Source organism: Mizuhopecten yessoensis, unplaced genomic scaffold (assembly GCF_002113885.1).
Source record: "Mizuhopecten yessoensis strain PY_sf001 unplaced genomic scaffold, ASM211388v2 scaffold1923, whole genome shotgun sequence".
Lineage (NCBI taxonomy): Eukaryota > Metazoa > Mollusca > Bivalvia > Pectinida > Pectinidae > Mizuhopecten > Mizuhopecten yessoensis.
This window is the reverse complement of record NW_018404289.1, coordinates 404275-427975: the sequence shown is the minus strand read 5'-3', so window position 1 is coordinate 427975 and position 23701 is coordinate 404275. Positions and strand designations below refer to the sequence as shown.

The window sequence follows — 23701 nt, the reverse complement described above, 5'->3', positions numbered from 1 at the left end:
AATGACATCATTTAAGTTTGGGGTTCCCTTACAGAATGACATCATTTAAGTTTGGGGTTCCCTTACAAAATGACATCATTTAAGTTTGGGGTTCCCTTACAGAATGACATCATTTAAGTTTGGGGTTCCCTTACAGAATGACAACTACACAGCTCTCGATCCTCTCCAGTAGATGTCATACATTACAATACCACTAGACAACTTCCTTCCTGGCCGTGATATTTTGTCAACATGAAATGTCTTAGATGGTTAAATTGATTACATTCATCTGGTAAACAATTATGAATTGTATCTTTCAAAAGATGGCAATTTTATACTAAAAGTAGTAACACTTACACACATTAGTGATGGCTACCGAATTGGTGTTTTGTCTTAAAATATAATCTAAATTTGTATATAAATATACACATATCAAAAATGAAGAGGGAAACAGAAATAATGTAAAAAAAATAATCAGTTGGCAAGCATACCGGGGTATATCATGGTCAAATATGACGGTGAATTGAATCACTGTGAGTGAGGTAATATGTATCATCTTTTTAACTGCACTGTACATATGATGTACAAGGTGTGTCGTATACGAATACGAGCAATGATGTACGGCAAATTGTACAGTACAGGCTGTTTATACTAACATGTTAATATACGTAAATTTACCATTACATATTGATTTAAAGTAAACTAGGTCAATACAATTGTGAATCAACCTTTTATGTTGCCAACATTTATTGAAACTTCACAATATTGATGGCATTTGATATGACAACTATCATAGTAAATCAGAACACATTACTGCCTACAGTATAAAACCTTTCATTACAACAGCAAAATAGGTTGCTTTATATTGCAAGCATCTTTGATCCAAAATGAACTCGAGAAAACAGAATCTGTTACTGACATCTTGATATCATGAAAGACTTCGTTAGATATTTAACAATTTATGAATATCATATGAAAAAATGATGATAACATTAACAAACATCCATTCATCTTCTCATCACTACATCAGTCAGGTACAGAATCACTAGGATCTAGTAGGGTAGGACAAAATGTAACGGGGAAACCAACATGTAAGTAAACTACCAGACCGACATCAGAACCATACAACTATTGTAACATCAAATACACAGTTACATAACAGTGAGCAAAGGGAAAAATAGTTTGTTTTTTAAAACAGGATTTCCTGTTAGTATTGTGAATAGCACCTATCTACTTGCTGTATTGTAAAACCCACACTTCCTTTTCTCATCAACACCACTTAGGATAAGATCAAAGCTACCTAAAAATTTAAGACCCTGGTTTCATTATGTATGACTCAGTAATATAAGTTGATGATACAGGACATGTGTTCGGTCAGATACTAGAAAAATCCTTCTACAATACTGAAGGATGTAAAATATATTTAATCATTAAAAAATAATTTACACAAAGTGATTGTTATACCATATATCATTACCAATACCTAATCAACCTTAAGGACATTTGTGATTTCAACATGAATACACTACATCATATGTCAAAGGTAACAAATGAGATTCCATGATGAGAAAATTAAACTCGATAATAAACAACCAACAATATATACTGCTATCAGAGTATCCAACCAACACTATATACTGCTATCAGAGTATCTAACCAACACTATATACTGCTATTAGAGTATCCAACCAACACTATATACTGCTATCAGAGTATCTAACCAACACTATATACTGCTATTAGAGTATACAACCAACACTATATACTGCTATCAGAGTATCCAACAACTTGAACAAACAATAGATACCAGTCTGGGAAACGGACATGTAGATATTTGTGGAGAGGTGAAGAGATCTAGAAATATCAGATTGGTCTAGGAAACAACCTCTGACATTAATAATTGAGATTAATTATTGGTATTCTTGTAACATTTGTGTTGTAGAGTCCTCTTAGATAAGCTATATCAGTCTAATTGCCGTCCTACAATTCAACCATCAATTAACTTACACAAACCTACACTAGATATGAACAGTGCATGGAAGTAATCGACTGCATCATATATGTAGGACAAGTTCTGATGATGTGGCATATATATACGTTCATGTACCCTTGGTAATAGTTGAGTAGATCACCGATTCATTACACTATAAAGATAAGGTACCACCCTACACATATATGGTACATATACTACACATGTATATAGCTTTAATACCAATAGTTATAAAGCGTTCCTGGGACTATTCTCATCTCGGTGCAGCAGGTAACAGCCTGTTTAGCCAAACAACAGGTTTACATTTCAATACAGAATATTAAAAAAAAAAATGAAATTCAAGCAAAATGGTCATCTGAATGAAGACTAGAAATACACAAATATTTTCAGCTATTTCCAAAAATAAATGAACTTTGAAAGTTTTCAACAACGGCTTGTTTAGCTCTGATCATCTGGGCCTAAAACGGAAACATACAAAAGGTTGACCTCTATGAAACAAGTTCTATACAGTATAAAATTATGTTTAACGCTACAGGCGATTATACAAAAGGATACTCGCATGCATTTATTGAATATTGTTATTATTGTTGTGTTTGTTGTCCTTGTAAGGTAAGGACTAACGTGATATGACGTGTGGGATTATAATTCAGTATTATGCATAATTCAAGGAAAAGGAAAAGAACACTCTGAAGATGAAAATATGTATACTTGAGCAAAACCTATAATCAGCAGATCATTTACAAATTGTTATCAATGTAACCTTCCAACCATTGACAGATGTAACCTTCCAACCATTGATAGATGTAACCTTACAACCATTGATAGATGTAACCTTCCAACCATTGACAGATGGAACCTTCCAACCATTGATAGATGTACCCTTCCAACCATTGACAGATGTAACCTTCCAACCATTGACAGATGGAACCTTCCAACCATTGATAGATGTAAACTTCCAACCATTGATAGATGTAACATTCCAACCATTGATAGATGTAACCCTACAACCATTGATAGATGTAACCCTACAACCATTGATAGATGTAACCTTCCAACCATTGCTAGATGTAACCTTCCAACCATTGCTAGATGTAACCTTCCAACCATTGCTAGATGTAACCTTGCAACCATTGATAGATGTAACCTTACAACCATTGAAAGATGTAACCTTCGAACCATTGATAGATGTAACCTTACAACCATTGATAGATGTAACCTTCCAACCATTGACAGATGTAACCTTCCAACCATTGATAGATGTAACCTTCTAATCATTGATAGATGTAACCTTCTAACCATTGATAGATGTTACCTTCCAACCATTGATAGATGTAACCTTCTAACCATTGATAAATGTAACCTTACAACCATTGATAGATGTAACCTTACAATCATTGATAGATGTAACCTTCCAACCATTGATAGATGTAACCTTCCAACCACTGACAGATGTAACCTTACAACCATTGATAGATGTAACTTTACAACCATTGATAGATGTAACCTTACAACCATTGATAGATGTACCCTTACAACCATTGATAGATGGAACCTTACAACCATTGATAGAGGTAACTTTACAACCATTGATAGATGTAAACTTCCAACCATTGATAGATGTAACCTGACAACCATTGATAGATGTAACCCTACAACCATTGATAGATGTAACCATCTAACCATTGATAGATGTAACCTTCGAACCATTGATAGATGTAACCTTACAACCATTGATACCTTACAACCATTGATAGATGTAACCTTACAACCATTGATAGATGTAACCTTACAACCATTGATAGATGAGATGTGGGGATGTAACGTTGACCTTATTTAATCGTTTAGATTTACTATTATAATGTAGGAGGGGAATGGAAGGCAGGTTTACACAGTACCGCATCGACCTTCATATCACAGATGTATGAAGTCCTCAGTACAATAAATATTACCATACCAACCACACATTTCTAAATAACCTTTGACAATCCTGAGTTCACTCTTACTGGTTTAACCGAGAACTCAACAAACAAGTTTACACATGCCTCACGATAGTTCAATATTTCCTCGTATACATTATTAAACATAATTTGTACATGATCGAGTGTTGAAAACTACTACCATAAGACATACATGTGTCGCAGAGTAATCTGATATAGAATATAATTATCTGTAAATCAATTATTTAAGATGGATATACAAATGTATATACACAATATGAATACTTCTGTTAAAAAATAGATTCAGATACAATATAAGAAAGACATTGTGTGACAATGAAAGTGCTACACAGAAGGCAAATGGAGTATGGAGGGATTAATCATACACAACCCTAGGCAGGATAATCATCAAACGTCCCATGGTACTGGAAGTAGAGACTTTCCAGGGACACACATGTAACAGCTCAATACTTTGGCAATGTTTCTGTACCCCTCCAGCAACTTATTGCTGATGTAAATCCTTCACATCGCTATAATTACCCATTTATTCTCGACTTTTTTGGCTTAATTTGTAGATGTTTCAATACCATTCCCTATGACAAAGTTTCTCACTCTACAAATTGAACCAGGTATTTGAGTATTTTAAAACTGCCTCAAACGTAATATTATCAAATTAATGTCAATGAGGTGTCACATGGTCAACTTTGGCTACACCTCCGTGGATGGGCCTTCATTTGGCTTTCGATTCACTAAGGTCATACTTCCAAGGTCAGTGGTATGGTAACGTCGAACTTCATCATCCATGATAGTGCCCATTATATCATCCACATCCTCTCCATGTGCACGAAGCAATTCAGTCTTGATGACTATTTCATTGGCAATGTAGTTCTCTCGACGAATTTGCACCTTGAGTGAGTGAGGCACATCAGGAATGACATAGGCTATCAGACCTGTGATCACAACTATCAGATTCTGTAACATAATAAACACACATTACTGGAATCATCAGACCTGTGATCACAACTATCAGATTCTGTAACATAATAAACACACATTACTGGAATCATCAGACCTGTGATCACAACTATCAGATTCTGTAACATAATAAACACACATTACTGGAATCATCAGACCTGTGATCACAACTATCAGATTCTGTAACATAATAAACACACATTACTGGAATCATCAGACCTGTGATCACAACTATCAGATTCTGTAACATAATAAACACACATTACTGGAATCATCAGACCTGTGATCACAACTATCAGATTCTGTAACATAATAAACACACATTACTGGAATCATCAGACCTGTGATCACAACTATCAGATTCTGTAACATAATAAACACACATTACTGGAATCATCAGACCTGTGATCACAACTATCAGATTCTGTAACATAATAAACACACATTACTGGAATCATCAGACCTGTGATCACAACTATCAGATTCTGTAACATAATAAACACACATTACTGGAATCATCAGACCTGTGATCACAACTATCAGATTCTGTAACATAATAAACACACATTACTGGAATCATCAGACCTGTGATCACAACTATCAGATTCTGTAACATAATAAACACACATTACTGGAATCATCAGACCTGTGATCACAACTATCAGATTCTGTAACATAATAAACACACATTACTGGAATCATCAGACCTGTGATCACAACTATCAGATTCTGTAACATAATAAACACACATTACTGGAATCATCAGACCTGTGATCACAACTATCAGATTTTGTAACATAATAAACACACATTACTGGAATCATCAGACCTCAACTAAGTAGTGCAGCATCAGCTACAGTATACACTGTCAGATTTTACTGGTCACACTGGTGACTGCGGTCACTTTTACTTGTACACATGTTTACCAGTGTTAACCTCTACTTATATTATCCCTAACAAAAAGTGTTGCATTTCATAGTCAACAAATAGGTCGTTCTGTACAAAGGAAGAGTCACAGTTGACTAATGTGATTTGGTTATGTCACGACGTCAAAACTATGTTTCAATAGTAACCTGAAGTGTCTGGAAGTGATCTGGGACATTCAATACTGACTAACACCACAAGTACTTACCTCAAATATAACCACAAACACAAACCTGGCAGCAAAAATGTGCCAGTACATCTCGGTAAAGTTGTACTTGTCATCACTCCAAGGAGGGCTCCTCAGGTCCCGGTACCTACAGGAGTCAACAGAAATGGAGTTTTGTTTATAAAGGAAATAACATTTACACTACACTAAGCAATGATAATATATTGAAAGTAGATTTCTTTCTGGTTGAATTAACAGCTACAACACCATGAAGGTTACTTTATAAATCCCTTGTCATGTTCTACTAAAAACAAATACCATTCTAAACACATACTGCACTTTTGAAAACATTACCTTTAAAGTAAAATATAACATTGCTTCCAGTAATACACCCGTGTCAAAAGATTATAAAAAGTGTCAATATCTAAATCAGTCATTCTGAGGACACTTCTAAAACAAAATATTACCCAGGGTTCCTACAGAAATTTTACTATAAAATTCATGGACATTTTAAGGCTTTCTCAGTGATAAAAGGTTTTCCAAACAATGTGTTATTAATGCTGCATCCCATGTTTCACTGGTGTGTTTCATCCCTTAGTAATTGCAAATACTTGAAATACTAAACTGTTACATGGAAATTAACTTGCAAAAAATATTGCATTTCTATGTATTTTCTAAATTAATTTCTGCTGTGAAAATTAGCAACATAAACACTGTACTGGGTAAGAGACCTACCTGTACTGGGTAAGAGACCTACCTGTACTGGGTAAGAGACCTACCTGTACTGGGTAAGAGACCTACCTGTACTGGGTAAGAGACCTACCTGTACTGGGTAAGAGACCTACCTGTACTGGGTAAGAGACCTACCTGTACTGGGTAAGAGACCTACCTGTACTGGGTAAGAGACCTACCTGTACTGGGTAAGAGACCTACCTGTACTGGGTAAGAGACCTACCTGTACTGGGTAAGAGACCTACCTGTACTGGGTAAGAGACCTACCTGTACTGGGTAAGAGACCTACCTGTACTGGGTAAGAGACCTACCTGTACTGGGTAAGAGACCTACCTGTACTGGGTAAGAGACCTACCTGTACTGGGTAAGAGACCTACCTGTACTGGGTAAGAGACCTACCTGTACTGGGTAAGAGACCTACATGTACTGGGTAAGAGACCTACCTGTACTGGGTAAGAGACCTACATGTACTGGGTAGAGAGACCTTCCTGTACTGGGTAAGAGACCTACCTGTATGGGTAAGAGACCTACCTGTACTGGGTAAGAGCCCTCCCTGTACTGGGTAAGAGACCTACCTGTACGGGGAAGAGACCTACCTGTACTGGGTAAGAGAGCCCTACCTGTACTGGGTAAGAGACCTACATTTACTGGGTAAGAGACCTACATGTACGGGGTAAGAGACCTACCTGTACTGGGTAAGAGACCTCCCTGTACTGGGTAAGAGAGACCTACCTGTACTGGGCAAGAGACCTACCTGTACTGGGTAAGAGAGCCCTACCTGTACTGGGTAAGAGACCTACATTTACTGGGTAAGAGACCTACATGTACGGGGTAAGAGACCTACCTGTACTGGGTAAGCGACCTACATGTACTGGGTAGAGAGACCTTCCTGTACTGGGTAAGAGACCTTCCTGTATGGGTAAGAGACCTACCTGTACTGGGTAAGAGCCCTCCCTGTACTGGGTAAGAGACCTTCATGTACTGGGTAGAGAGACCTTCCTGTACTGGGCAAGAGACCTACCTGTATGGGTAAGAGACCTACCTGTACTGGGTAAGCGACCTACATGTACTGGGTAGAGAGACCTTCCTGTACTGGGTAAGAGACCTTCCTGTATGGGTAAGAGACCTACCTGTACTGGGTAAGAGACCTCCATGTACTGGGTAAGAGACCTACCTGTACAGGGTAAGAGACCTACATGTACTGGGTAGAGAGACCTTCCTGTACTGGGTAAGAGACCTACCTGTACTGGGTAAGAGAGACCTCCCTATACTGGGTAAGAGACCTACCTGTACTGGGTAAGAGACCTACCTGTACTGGGTAAGAGACCTACATGTACTGGGTAAGAGACCTACCTGTACTGGGTAAGAGACCCACCTGTATGGGTAAGAGACCTACCTGTACTGGGTAAGAGACCTACCTGTACTGGGTAAGAGACCTACCTGCAGAACTCTACTAGCTCACTACCAGCATAGCTGGGTCGGTTTTCTGGGCTGAAGTCGGTGGTGTTGAAGAAGGACAGAGTGGCGTTCGTGTAGCCCCTCAGGGAGCCATCTGGACTGTAAGCTTGCTCGTACACCAGACGGGGAATGAAGTCGGATGTCAATGCAATGATAAAGGCCTAAAATACAAACATAACAAAGCCTCAAACATTGATCTATAAAAAACTAAACAATTTTTTTAAGTGCCTTAATTTAATAATTGAATTATTTTTTTAAACTCTTGGGTTACAACAAAGTTCAGGTATATTAAATGGATATTTAAATTTCAGACTGATCAATAAATTTTAAAAATTGCCATTTGCTGCAAAATAAGTGTTTCTGAGAATTAAATGATTTACATATATTTAATTAAGTCCATATCTATTTCAGATACATATTAGTTTGGTACAATGTCAGCACTCTAAGTCATTCACTTACAATACTATCATCTTTATTTGAAACCATTTGCTGGGCTGATCAGTCCAACTCACCTTCCACAGTGATGTCAAATTTCAATATCAAGTAAAATCAGGACATTTTAGATTTTATTATCAACTGATGATAGTTATGAGTTTCAACATGAAGTACTTACATTTGAAATGATCGCAATCCTAGAAATTCCGTAGAGAATATTGTACCATACACCTGTAACACAGAAGTTATTGTGGTAATTAGTGTTTCCATGTGATGATTAACTCAGACTGGTGAGGACAGGCTGCTAGAAATATCTCTTCAAACTGGATAATTATTACATTCAAAACCTACACATTGTCCCTTTCGGATTGGTAAGTAAATTATATATCTAGGATTTTCAATTTCTGATAGAAGTTAAATGCAAAATAGAACAATTCACAAAAGTACTATGCATACAAACAGTTTTCTTCTTACAACAAAATCATCATTGTACAACAAAATCATTGACCATTCTGATTGTTGGTAAGTATATCTATTCATACCAATGTTCGGAGACCTCTCTGCCAGGGGACGACGGAGTTGGGTGATGAATTTTGCAGCATCAAAACGGATCTCCAGCATGTTGTTGAGGAGAGCAAAGAGAGGCCCAAGAGGGAAGGCCGCGACAAACAACGTCAAAAACCCAAACTGTAGTACTGTAAGTAAACATAAACATACAGCTTGGATGTTAACCTTATTGTTATACAGGTAACTCAATGAAGGGTAATACCAGGCCGCTTCTACAGTAGTGCCACTAGGGCAGACCAAGCCACTACAATATCACACAGGAAGGATATCAACAGGTTAAAATTAACTTCATGTGATGTAAAGAAAATGAGATAATGGAGAAAAAGTCATCAAGTTGTCCTTTTTTTATCCTAAGATGACAATGTGTCACTCAATACAAAACACAATGACATAACATACCATAATTTGTTAAAAAGAATGGCAGAATGTGAAAAACTTAATAAATCAATTTTACCATAGCACTATGATGATTACGTGAGAGACTTCCTGTATGTTCACTACACCTACCCATTTCCAGGTACTCGTGAAACAGCGCCGCAGTGGATGTGGCATCCAGTTTGTAGTCCTTCTCCCAAGGGGTCTTCAACATTTTCTTCTCTTTGCTTTCTTTCCAAATCATCCTCTTTATCCATTTTATTACTTTCCTTAAAACAATAATTTTAAGACAGTTAAAGTTAGTTAAATGTATTACAGTAAATTAGTTGTATGTAATATAAAAACCTCAGTTATTATTCAGTTTTGTTAGAAGAGGAATTCAGTGTCAATGTTACAACATCAGTGTCAATGTTATCAATACACTCAATGAGTTGATACCACATCAGTGGTGATGTTATAAATACACTGTCAATGAGTTGATACCACACCAGTGTCAATGTTATCAATACACTGTCAATGAGTTGATACCACACCAGTGGTGATGTTATCAATACACTGTCAATGAGTTGATACCACACCAGTGTCAATGTTATCAATACACTGTCAATGAGTTGATACCACACCAGTGTCAATGTTATCAATACACTGTCAATGAGTTGATACCACACCAGTGTCAATGTTATCAATACACTGTCAATGAGTTGATACCACACCAGTGTCAATGTTATCAATACACTGTCAATGAGTTGATACCACACCAGTGTCAATGTTATCAATACACTGTCAATGAGTTGATACCACACCAGTGTCAATGTTATCAATACACTGTCAATGAGTTGATACCACACCAGTGTCAATGTTATCAATACACTGTCAATGAGTTGATACCACACCAGTGTCAATGTTATCAATACACTGTCAATGAGTTGATACCACACCAGTGTCAATGTTATCAATACACTGTCAATGAGTTGATACCACACCAGTGTCAATGTTATCAATACACTGTCAATGAGTTGATACCACACCAGTGTCAATGTTATCAATACACTGTCAATGAGTTGATACCACACCAGTGTCAATGTTATCAATACACTGTCAATGAGTTGATACCACACCAGTGTCAATGTTATCAATACACTGTCAATGAGTTGATACCACACCAGTGGTGATGTTATCAATACACTGTCAATGAGTTGATACCACACCAGTGTCAATGTTATCAATACACTGTAAATGAGTTGATACCACACCAGTGGTGATGTTATAAATACACTGTCAATGAGTTGATACCACATCAGTGTCAATGTTATCAATACACTGTCAATATGTTGATACCACACCAGTGGTGATGTTATCAATACACTGTCAATAGGTTGATACCACACCAGTGGTGATGTTATAAATACACTGGCAATGAGTTGATACCACACCAGTGTCAATGTTATAAATACAATGTCAATGAGTTGATACCACACCAGTGTCAATGTTATCAATACACTGTCAATGAGTTGATACCACACCAGTGTCAATGTTATCAGTACACTGTCAATGAGTTGATACCACACCAGTGATGATGTTATCAATAAACTGTCAATGAGTTGATACCACACCAGTGGTGATGTTATAACTTTAATGTCTATGTGACTAGATCCTAGTAAAGGAAGGTTTTACTTACGGTAGAAGAACCTCCGTACAGTTGTTCATGATGAGTTGTTTACCGGTCATAATGATGGCCAGTTGTATACACAGCTCTATGAGGCAGCCTCCAGACCCACACTACAACACACCGTATCTGATAATCACGCAAAACTATACATGTAGAAAACCTTAATTAGGGATCAGCTATTCTACCTGTACTGGAAGTCATAATTAGGGAAGCTTCATATGACAGGCCAAAACTGTCACTTGTTTAATTTTTCAGCAGAGGACTAAACAACAGCTATACAAAGTAAGGAATAGAACAACAGCTATACAAAGTAAGGAGTAGAACAACAGCTATACAAAGTAAGGAGTAGATAAAAGACAAGTTACTCTACAAGCACCTCATTGATTGAAACAAATAGCCAATATAACCAGGCCCTTAGCCCCTTAATTATTTGTATTTCTGATCTCTGTAGGCTAACAGTTGGAATGTGCTCAGCACTTTTGGGGGAGTTATCGTTTAATGCAAATATTGATGGACCACAATCAATGAAGACAAGAGACCAAGCACCATAACATAGCATTAAATTAGTACTTTGTACCAAGTGAGATAAAGCAAAGAAACTTTTTTTTAAATCAATGATAAAGATATGGTTACATAAAACTCAATGATCAGACCTACCTCCTCCTGACGACCGCCAAACAGATGGTTGTAAGCTCCAGGCCTGCCTAGGATTCTGGATTATCAAAGTTTAGGGTCAAGTTCTAAATCAGACATAGACAATGACCTGTATTTTTTTTCCAATGTTCACAACATAACATGCATGGTTACAACAAATTCAGACAAATCATTTACATAAAAAATATTTAGTTGCCACAAAAAATATTTATTGTTCTGTAATTACCAGGGAAAAAGGTAACATTGACCAATCAAAGAATGCCTGTATGTGTTAAGGTATGGATATAAGGAAACTTACCTCCCCTTGAAGAAGGCAATGTAAACAATGGAGGAGTAGTAGTTGACAAACTGGAGGGCAAACAGCTTGATGGTGATACTGTCATCATAGTCCTTCTGTGTACGGATAGTCTCCTGGTCCGTCAGCCAGAACGCTACTCGGGTGTAGATCTGAAGACGATTTAGTTTAAAAGATTGTCACCATATGCAGTAATTAAGAACCCCTTTAACATATTTTGTAAGATCTGTTACCATTTGATTATGAACAACTTACCATGTTTAATATGAACCACTTACCATGTTTAATATGAACCACTTACCATGTATAACATGAACAATTTACCATTTATAACATGAACCACTTACCATGTTTAACATGAACCACTTACCATGTCTAACATGAACCACTTACCATGTTTAACATGAACCATTTACCATGTATAACATGAACCATTTACCATGTATAACATGAACCACTTACCATGTATAACATGAACCACTTACCATGTCTAACATGAACCACTTACCATGTTTAACATGAACCACTTATCATGTATAACATGAACCATTTACCATGTATAACATGAACCACTTATCATGTCTAACATGAACCATTTACCATGTATAACATGAACCACTTACCATGTTCAATATGAACCACTTACCATGTTTAACATGAACCATTTACCATGTATAATATGAACCATTTACCATGTATAACATGAACCACTTACCATGTTCAATATGAACCACTTACCATGTTTAACATGAACCACTTACCATGTATAACATGAACCACTTACCATGTCTTACATGAACCATTTACCATGTATAACATGACCCACTTACCATGTCTAACATGAACCACTTACCATGTTTAACATGAACCACTTACCATGTTCAATATGATGATGAACAGCAGGTTGAGACAAGCAGCTGTGACAGTGGTGAGCACACTAGCGTTCTGGTAAATCAGAGCTTTAGTGGTGGCCAGTGTAGAGTTGTCCGCAGTCTTACTTTCATCTCTGGTGAAGGCCTGGAGCGCGGCTAACAAGGCCACACGGTATGCTATCACGCCTATCACTGCACTGATAGCCAGCAGCCCCTGTAAATATATCGGTTAAACGTAGATAGCCTACAATCCCTTGAGAGTATATACTACACAGTAGAGTGTTGACAACGAAAACATTCAAAAGTTACTTTTCATGAAATAATACCCAACAATTGATCACACAAAGTCTACTATTTCATTAACATCATTATTTACATCCAAGATAGTCTTCGCTAAATTTATTTAACATGATGTTTATAATAATGTTGCTTGAATCAACTGCTCCTCTGACACAACATCTGTACATGAAAATCACTGCACAGAATATAAGTTGACAACAAGAAGCTAACAATAGTTAATAAATAGTATATTGTACTTTTCTTCTCATTAATGACAGTTTAATATCAAGTACTGATTTATTGTTTTACACTTCTGGCAAGTTTGTCCACATCCAGACATACCATGAACAGCATAACAGAGTAGGAAGCCAGAAAGACAGGGAATCGTTTGGTCCAAAATGGCATGTACGGTTCCTTCATCTGTGGAGGAAAAGAATCAATCTTAGAGCAAACATAAACAAACGGGACAATTATATCGGTTTCTCTGTCCTAAAATAACCATTTATAGCAGATTAAAGCACTCTTAAATAAAACTGATTGATGATGACATGTATTTAATTCCAATGAACATGGCTACCATCAGAACACAGAATCAATAAGTATAATGATGTTTTAGAAAATAGCCTTGATGTTCGCATGATTAAACTAACTTGCTTACTGGTCAGATAGAGTCAGGAAAACTACCACAAAAAAAAGTTACCATAATCCTGTGATCCAAGGAAAACCCCAGTTTTGTAATCTATGGCCATCCTTAGTAAACATCTGGTCAGTATCCAGCCAAATGCTTTCAAGTGCACTAACATAATGACCTGTGACCTCTGAGTGACCTCTGAGTGACCTTACCCCTGTTACTGGATGGATCTTGTATGTATCACAGTTTGACAGCTTGGCAAGATATTCTGGTCGAGGTGGTTGCTGAAAAATGAAAGGACACGTAATGTCATCTTGAGTTACGTAGTAAGATAGTGTCTCTAACCAAGTTATAATTTCAGTGTTTAGATAATGAAGGCAAGTTCTTGGAGTAACAGTTTTTAGTTTCCTACTTTCAAATATATAAGTCTTCATGTAGAAAATTTCACAACACTGTTGTTACCATCAAAACTGAATTTGCATAGTCTTGGCAAATTTCTATGGTATAGAAAACCAGAAAAGATTTCAAAAAATGTCTGTAGCTCACTTCTTCATGGTGAAAGTCTGTAAGATCCCATCTATATTGCATTGTGGCTTCTTTTCTTTTCCAGAACTCCAGAAACAATGTGCCTAAAAGAAACGCAGCAAATTATCAGCTCATAATATAAACTTTAAATATTGAAAAAAAATGAAAAAATAACAATCATTCAACAAAATCTTTTTCACATGAAAGTGGAAACTGACAGCTTAAGCTATGCTGAATCCTAAGTAAGTCTGCTAAAACCTGTTCCTGGTAACACAGCACAAAGCAGTATTTCTATACAGTATACCTTTGTTGTAGAGGAACAAAGAATCAGGTCCCTCTACCATAAGGGCAACAAATATTTTATTACCATGAAGTAAAACAATAACATATGTACTATTGCTTTAGTCGGGTTAAGGACTCAGGAGTAAAACAATAACATATGTACTATTGCTTTAGTCTGGTTCAGGACTCAGGAGTAAAACAATAACATATGGACTATTGCTTTAGTCGGGTTAAGGACTCGGGAGTAAAACAATAACATATGTACTATTGCTTTAGTCGGGTTCAGGACTTGGGTGTCGTGTGGCTCTTACCCATTTTTCTAGAGAGCCCTCGAAAAAGGAAGTATGACGAAGAAAGAAGACTTCAACATATGAGGGCAGTACAAATTTTATGATACTTCACTTACCCCAAAATGCCATGAATATAGCAAAGAAAACTGTTCCCCCGTTATCAAAGATGCGACTGGCTTTGGCATTGGAGCAAGTGTCATGGAGACTCCAGTAGGGGCACTGATAGTCGCACAATGGACACATGGTGAAGTTATTCTTTGGGTTACAAATCTCAACCCTGAAATTATAAAAACAAACTCAACAATTACAGGAACCATTTTAACGTAACACTAACATGCTCCACAGTTATCTATAATCCTTACATCTACATAACTGTCACTGTATCAATGAACCAGTGCTATTTAATGGATATACAATAAAAAGCTTTACAAGTTAACAGTGTTTTCATGGAATATAACCTTGAGTAGACTTATGTATGGGTGGCCAGGTGGCACAGTTGATAGCGCTCTTGCCTTTTACCAAGACAGCTAGAGTTTGATTCCCAATGTAGAAATGAAAAATTCAGTAACCTTGAATTGACCTTCGTAAGTAGGTCATATATTTGGGTTGACTTGTAACCTTTGTAGGTAGGTCGTATATTTGGATTGACCTGTAACCTTTGGGCTGACCTTTGTAGGTAAGTCATATATTTGGGTTGACCTGTAACCTTTGGCCTGACCTTTGTAGGTAAGTCATATATTTAGGTTGACTAGTAACTTTTGGGTTGACTTTGTAGGTAAGTCATATATATGGGTTGACCTGTAACCTTTGGGCTGACCTTTGAAGGTAAGTCATATATTTAGGTTGACTAGTAACTTTACGGTTGACTTTGTAGGTAGGTTGTATATTTGGGTTGACCTGTAACCTTGGATTAACCTTTGTAGGTAGGTCGTATATTTGGGTTGACCTGTAACCTTTGATTGACCTTTGTAGGTAGGTCGTATATTTGGGTTGACCTGTAACCTTGGATTGACCTATGTTACTTACGCTGGGTAGCTGGAGCCAGAGATAGCACAGCCGTAGATAAACACAACAAGTCCTACAATGGAGGCAGGGATCAACATCTGGGTGTAGAAACCCAGCCACGTAAAGTAGATACCAATCTTTTCACCAAAGTAACTCCTGAAACACACCACATCAACTACTGAACAGCTTTTGAGTTAATAAAAACTCAGATACACTTCTTCAAAAGTTTTCTACGTAATATCAATTACAACAACATCATAGAGTACGTTACGTTTTCCTCAGTAATTTCTTGTTTGTATGATATATTTATAATCAGTTATTACAACAATGTCACAACAGACCTGACATGATCCAGTGGCTGGAACTTAAAGAAGCAGCGTAGGTTAGCCCAGTGGTCATACAGTCGCTTTCTCTCGTTCTCAGCAGATCCTTCCTTCCAATGGCCCTGTTGTAACAGTTACACATAAGTTACAACAGTCTTTATAAAAAGTGTGTATTTTACACACTGATACACAACACTGTGACTAAGAAGAGTAACTATCAGAAACATAAATGTTTGTGTACTTTCTATCCCTGATAATCCTGAATGATTACGGAATGGGCAAAACATTATCCCAACTAACAAAGACATATAAAGTCTATAATCAAAGGAGGTGCAGTAGTCTAGTGGTAGGACGCCGGGCTCGTGACCGAAGGGTTGTGGGTTCGAGCATGTCATGGCACTGTGTTGTATCCTTGAGCAAGATACTTAACTCCGCTTGTTCCAGTCTACTCAGTTGTAAATGAGTACGTGGTTGAGCAGTGCTATAATTGTTGAATGCTAGCTGTGAGCGCCGAAATGGCAGCATCGGCTGTATGCTCCCCAGGGAGTTGGGAACGATATTGGCTAGTTAGTTGTAAAGGCCCTATAACCACAGATAATCATTTGTGAACCGCTTTGAGACAACCTACGAACTAGATTGTGATAAAGCGGTATATACGAACCTCGAATTATTATTATTATTATTATTATTAATGTTCATGTTCTCAACCATAATAGATAGTATAGTGAATGGTGAAAGTATAAAAATATATCCACTTTCCAGCAACATTTTAGGCTACAGAATTACAGATCAGCAGAAATTTGAGGCAGCTGATAAGATTTTAGACCGCAGAGATTAATTACCTCGTGTAGGGGGTAAGCAGCAGTGTAGTATTCGTCTGCAATCATTTTGTTGATACCTGTAAAAACAAAGTCATATCTATTACAAATCAACACGAGATCCAATATAACATGCTACTTTAAAATACAGTTTTAAGAAATCCTGGGGACCTAATTATTTAATTAGAAGTCAAATTTGAATTTAAATTTTCAAATTTCAATTATGATGCAAAATAAATTAAGAAACAACGTTAGTATTGCAAAGTGCCAAATGACAAAAAAGCCACATAAGATTTCTGTTGGAGGAGACAATAGATATATGTAGGTAGACAGTGGTAACACTCACCAAAGGCGTACTCATGATTTTTGTCATCTGAAAATGCCTTCCTTCTGAGAATGAAATTTACAATGCGACTTCTTGCCACTAATGAGAAGAAAGATTCACGGTCTTCAGGGATATCATATCTGAAATTCACAAAAACATGTTTTATTACTGTAAGTGTATAAGTGATCAAGAACAAGTTCAGGATAATGTAAATGTTTCCATTTCACATCATCTTTCAGCATATTTTGGTGTCTTCTTTTTTAATACAGGATAGAACTATAATATCAAATTGACAACAAACCCACAGGAACCATCCCACTTTCGAAATGACTGGACGCGATGACTGGACACATGTGATAAACTATCCCCTATTCCAGAAGTAATAATACTTACAGGTATTCCTTGGTCCTAGAGTAGGGTAGGGTAAATCTCCTTGGTATGGTCGGCATCACCTCTTTGTCCAACTCAAAGGGAGCAAACATTTTCTTAACCATCCCAGTCAAGGTGGCCCAGAGTCTTGCACTCATAGCTTTCATGGGATTCTGTTTATTAAATGGAAGCAACATGTCCACATTTAGATTAAAGTGTTACCTTGATTAATGACCTGAGATATCAAAAACAAAAGCAATAGATGTGTTTTTCAATTTTACAATATATTCATTAAATGAAATCAAACAAAACATTTCCATTTCAGTTGAAATTTAGAATATCCAAATTTAATAAGATGTACAGATAGGTAGAGCAAGCACCCATTTTATATTCTTACTTGACATAGCAGTATTTATCATAAAATCAAAATTCTGTACATTAGAAAAAAATCTATCTATCAAAATACTGCAAAAGTTTACCAGAAAAACAGTATAAATCATGTTGTTTACACGTGAATCACATCACAGAATGGAAAGTCTGTCACACACAAAGATCAGTTATCATTAAATATTGTACATCTACAGGGATATTGAAAACTGGGATAACCAGGGGTTTGAGCTGCAATGACAAAGAAAGCAAGGGGTCATGCTGCTCCTGTGATACAACTCCAGCTGAACAGGGAGAATAGAAAAACTGATAATAGAAACACAGCTCACACAATGAAACCAAACTGTCTTTTAACAACTCCCTTATACAACAATATTTATGCTTTAATGCTTAGAGAATTTCAAAGAACATCTCTTGAGGATAACAAAACATACAAAAGCACCTCAGGCGTTCACCGAAGCTCCCTATCACCAACGCCATCAACACTCAGCTAACTTTTCTTTCAGTCTGTTGCTGAGTAATAGGAAAGCAATGGAAAGGTTCTCAGAAGTTTGGCAAATCCTTGTTGCATTTTCTCATGCTACATTTTAAAGTAATAGTGTCTTCCTTTAAATAACATGTATTCTCTAAGGAGCCAAACAAGGGAAGAAGTAGACACTTTGTAACATTTTTATATGTAAATTTTGCAGCCAAATATAATGAAGCATATTTCAGTAAAGTTACTCAATTTCAAGCATTTAAATTGATAACCATTTACAAACTATTGGTTAGAAACACCGGAACAATACTCTGGTTGTATGAACGTTACTTTTGAATTTCTTTACATGCACATAACTACTATACATAATGAATAATCATCATAAACAAAAACATTGTGTCAAAAATAAAAAATAAACACTTGTGCATTTATTGAATATCACACAACATTCCACTTAAAGTCATGCAGAACAATTAAAGAGAACTCACACAAGTCTGAAAGACATTGAATATCGTCAAGTAACAAACAATAGTAATTCACCAATGTAGATTTCCTGTTTGCTGTACATGTAGATTGAAGATTTTGTGTTGCATACATAATTTTTGAGTTTGTATAAATACAGCTCCTGACAACTGAAACCATTTTACGACCTTAAGAGCCAAGCCAAGAATTTTTATTTTGAACATACAACATTAGCTCAGAAGAGCTATTTTTAGGACGATAAAGTATATTTTATATGAATATCAATGAATTGTATGCTGTCCATAAAAATTCTGTTATTTTTTCCTTCTCAAAGTAAACTTGTTATCAATGATAAATCTATTCTCAAAAATAAACATGTAACCCATTATCAATCCTTTACAGTATTACACACAGACTTGTACGAATCCTCATCCATCAAAAAGGCAAGAACAAAACACGACACAACACCCATGTCATCACAGGCAAGTGGAACACCATCACATACTGTGTACACAGAAACAAACACATATTCGGCTAATTATATATAAATAATGGGACTTTTTACTTGCAAAATCTTTGTAAATAATGTCCTTCCTCATTTCATCTTGACCTTGAACGAAGCATACATTAATTAGACTTGACCTTGAAGCACATATTTATTACATTTGACCTTGAAGCACACATTCATTACACTTGACCTTGAAGCATACATTCATTATTACACTTGACTTTGGCCTATATCTTCTCAAACATCTTGGTTGCTAGAGGCCTATATCCTCTCAAACATCTTGGTTGCTCGAGGCCTATATCCTCTCAAATATCTTAGTTGCTAGAGGCCTATATCCTCTCAAATATCTTGGCTTTACCAATTGAATGCAATCTGCACACAACATTTCACTGTTGTTTATGAAGTCTGTACTCAGAATTAATTTTCTCTGTATTTCAAACATATTTATCTAGCATTAAACCTGTCCTACTCAAGAATCAGCTCATCACATCGGTTCACCCCTAATTACAGACTAGTACCTGTGATATTACCTATACATGCTTGTCTCCCCTGTAACAGTATAAGATGTGTACACTGGCCATGTGATGTTACTAACATTCAACATACAATGCTGGAACAAAACCTTGGAAAGCTTTAGCATCAGGTAATGGTGATCTGAGTACTGCTAACAAGATCCAAACATGCAAGTCAACTTAAACCCATCATGTCAACTGTAATATTCAATGCCATTCCCAGTACAACTAAACAGACGAACTCATACCAACAACTGGTCAAAAGTGGAATCTTCACCCTTATGTATAACTGCCTAAAACAAGCAAAGAGGAATGAAAGGTCATAGAGATATTGTGATCTGACAGGAGTTGTACTGAAAGGTCATAGAGATATTGTGATCTGACTGGAGTTGTACTGAAAGGTCATATAGATATTGTGATCAGACAGTAGTTGTACTGAAAGGTCATAGAGATATTATGAGCTGACAGGAGTTGTACTGAATGGTCATAAAGATATTGTGATCAGACAGTAGTTGTACTGAAAGGTCATAGAGATATTGTGTTCTGACAGGAGTTGTACTGATTGGTCATAGAGATATTGTGATTAGACAGGAGTTGTACTGAAAGGCCATAGAGATATTATGATCTGACCGGAGTTGTACTGAATGGTCATAAAGATATTGTGATCAGACAGTAGTTGTACTGAAAGGTCATAGAGATATTATGAGCTGACAGGAGTTGTACTGAAAGGTCCTAGAGATATTGTGATCAGACATGAGTTGTACTGAAAGGTCATAGAGATATTGTGATCTGACAGGAGTTGTACCGTTACCCGTGTCACCAAAGTGTATCCTTTCCAAGAATTCCTCAGTATTTTCCCGATTTATAGAAAAAAGGTGCTTCTAACTAATAACTTGACACTTCCAACTAAAATGTTAGAATTAACAAATCTAGATCTTTTTGATTACTGACAAATGAAAGGGAATGTTTGTTAAATAATGACAACACTGTGTATATTTCCCAAAACTTCTTTTCTGTATTGATTTAGATATTGATGGAAAAGGATACCTATTGGTGAAAAGGACACCCATTGGCTATGAGTTTTGTCCAAAAAGAAACATTATTTTCAAAGAAAGGTAACAGAAACACTATAATCTTCACCGTTATTTAAGTTTGGTATTATATTGGGTGAAATATTCAAAGCAGCAAATAAATGTAAATACCGTAAGCACAATGTACAAGGACCTAGTGCACGTGTGACCCAAAACCATGGACAACCCACGGCCACCAGGTAACCGAAAAGGCCACTGGACATGTCCAAACACTCAAAGTTTGTGACAAGAATGGTTTTGTGTCAAAACTGATTTTTCACTCCTTCATTTCCCCAATACCTGCTGCTTTGTACAAACTATTGGTCAATAACAGATACAAATGTTATAATACAAAAAGAAATCACAGTCACATATTATATTAAAAGATATGTTTTCTAACAAAACCTTGTTAATTGCATCACTTACATCCATTACTCTACCTCGTGCAGAATCAGTCTAAAAAAACAGCAGTGTGCCTGGTTATAGTTCATGTCTATAAGACTTTACACATGTACGTTCACGCCACTTTCATAATGGTTTGGGTATTGGCAGGGGCTACATATCTCAACAACTTCCTCATGTACAAATTTGGAATCAACCAATCAAATGCTTTCTTTCAAACGGAGGTTATTTTTCTAATTTCTTTCGAAATAGTTCTATTTCATAAAATATTTTGAAATTAGTAAGTGTTTTGATATTGACCGAAATACCCCAGACCCCAGTCAGTTACAAGGGACGCTACTCCTGTCATCAAATAAGTAAATATGACTGTTGTCTACTAACGTGACAAGACTTTTTGGATATATATTATATAAAATTGACTGGATGGTTTCAAACAATACCTGAAGAAGGTTTGAGAAATTAGGTCCAAAACTTTCAAACGTAAATCTCACCCATTCTCCTGTCCAAGAATTATATAATTGCTACAGACAGAAACGGAACAAGTCAGACTAGGGAACGCAGTAGGAACACAATATATAGCTTAGTATTAAGGTTATATACAGAAACCACACTACCAGGACGATATATATACCTGACCCTGTTTGTTAGCAAAGAGAAATTCAATCTTCACAATTATGATAAATACAGGAAAGTATTGAAAATCAATGATTATATATCTTATAGATTATGATAAAAAGATGGGAAATAAAGTTCAGTCCTGATAATAATGAAACAAATAGTTTTAGAGTATATTAAATATGAAAGAAACAAACATATAATATTAAAGAAAGACATATAATTGGGGAAAACAGGATCACTCTAGAGGATAAACATTTAAACACTCTAAGGATGACCACTAAGGGTAAAGAGATTTAATCTTCTACAGTAAATGTTACTTGATAAAAAGACATATTGCTGTACATTTAATAATAACTATAAATATATACTTTTGTTAACTCAAGTAGAAGGAAGGAAAATCTTGGAGGAAGATTATTATACTCTATCAATTAACTGAATTTCATGAAAAGGATATAAAAAATATAATCGAACTTAGACACAAGTAACTGTTAATCTCCTTGGATAATTTATTTTATCAGAAATTTGAAAGTTCCTTGGAAGGTAGTTTAAGCTAGATTGTGACACAGATAGCAACTTAGATCAGATGAGGATAAGAAGGAACCAAATAAACATTCATGTAAAATCTATCCAGAATGTAAATGACTACAGTTATATAAAGTGCAGTTATTTTCAGGTTTTAACTCTACTTGTTAGATCCAACACCAATTTGACTACAAACTATCAATGAAAAAAAGTAATAGATTTGTTTTCAAAACATCCAATTCCACATTAATATTAAGAAAACATGTACACTATTTTAGTCATTTTAGATATTTAATTCAATTAATTATTTTCAATATTCAACAAATAATGCAAAAACAATAATCAAAGAACAAAGTAAATACAAGGTAACATTCTGGAGAAATGTGAACTTTAACTTTCAATCTTCCTGTAATTTCTGTGTAAAATGGTTTCTAAATGATGGTCCAGTGTCACACGTGTAACCCTGGTGGTGTGGGAGGATCCAAGTAAAGCTGTAATAATGGGATTCAATGACCATGCATAGTGAGGTGTCGAACATGATTCACTACAAGACAACAGTAGTTACCAGAAGTTGGGTTATACCAACCAATAGGAGTGGACTCAGCATGGCCGTTGTATTTACCAGCCACTAAGAGTGGACTCAGCATGGCTGTTGTATTTACCAGCCACTAAGAGTGGACTCAGCATGGCCGTTGTATTTACCAGCCACTAAGAGTGAACTCAGGATGGCCATAACACACTGTTGTATTTACCAGCATGGTATGCATTTGGCTTACTAAACAAAGAAGTAAAATTTTATTGATTGCGTGGTGGTGATTTAATAATGCCAACCACTAGAAGTATAGGCCTTATGGGGGTGGGGGGTGG

At 36.2% G+C, this 23701-nt stretch overlaps 1 protein-coding gene across 1 annotated transcript in view; it reads right to left on the bottom strand.

Annotated features, from left to right (window-relative positions):
• Positions 1–16: 16 nt before the first annotated feature.
• The window catches only part of LOC110442806 (anoctamin-1-like), a 50955-nt gene continuing 27270 nt past the window's right edge, over positions 17–23701 (bottom strand). Inside the window, exons 11-30 of the mRNA XM_021486608.1 lie at positions 20471–20515; positions 17900–18048; positions 17528–17646; positions 17206–17261; positions 16382–16485; positions 16062–16196; positions 15152–15312; positions 14485–14567; positions 14151–14222; positions 13650–13727; positions 13033–13242; positions 12160–12308; positions 11865–11919; positions 11217–11317; positions 9671–9807; positions 9139–9291; positions 8775–8827; positions 8144–8322; positions 6014–6119; positions 17–5610 (exon numbers count right to left, since the gene is read on the bottom strand). Coding sequence (XP_021342283.1) covers positions 5482–5610; positions 6014–6119; positions 8144–8322; positions 8775–8827; positions 9139–9291; positions 9671–9807; positions 11217–11317; positions 11865–11919; positions 12160–12308; positions 13033–13242; positions 13650–13727; positions 14151–14222; positions 14485–14567; positions 15152–15312; positions 16062–16196; positions 16382–16485; positions 17206–17261; positions 17528–17646; positions 17900–18048; positions 20471–20515 — 2274 coding nt within the window. The 3' untranslated portion in view covers positions 17–5481. The remainder of the gene's footprint in view (positions 5611–6013; positions 6120–8143; positions 8323–8774; positions 8828–9138; positions 9292–9670; positions 9808–11216; positions 11318–11864; positions 11920–12159; positions 12309–13032; positions 13243–13649; positions 13728–14150; positions 14223–14484; positions 14568–15151; positions 15313–16061; positions 16197–16381; positions 16486–17205; positions 17262–17527; positions 17647–17899; positions 18049–20470; positions 20516–23701) is intronic.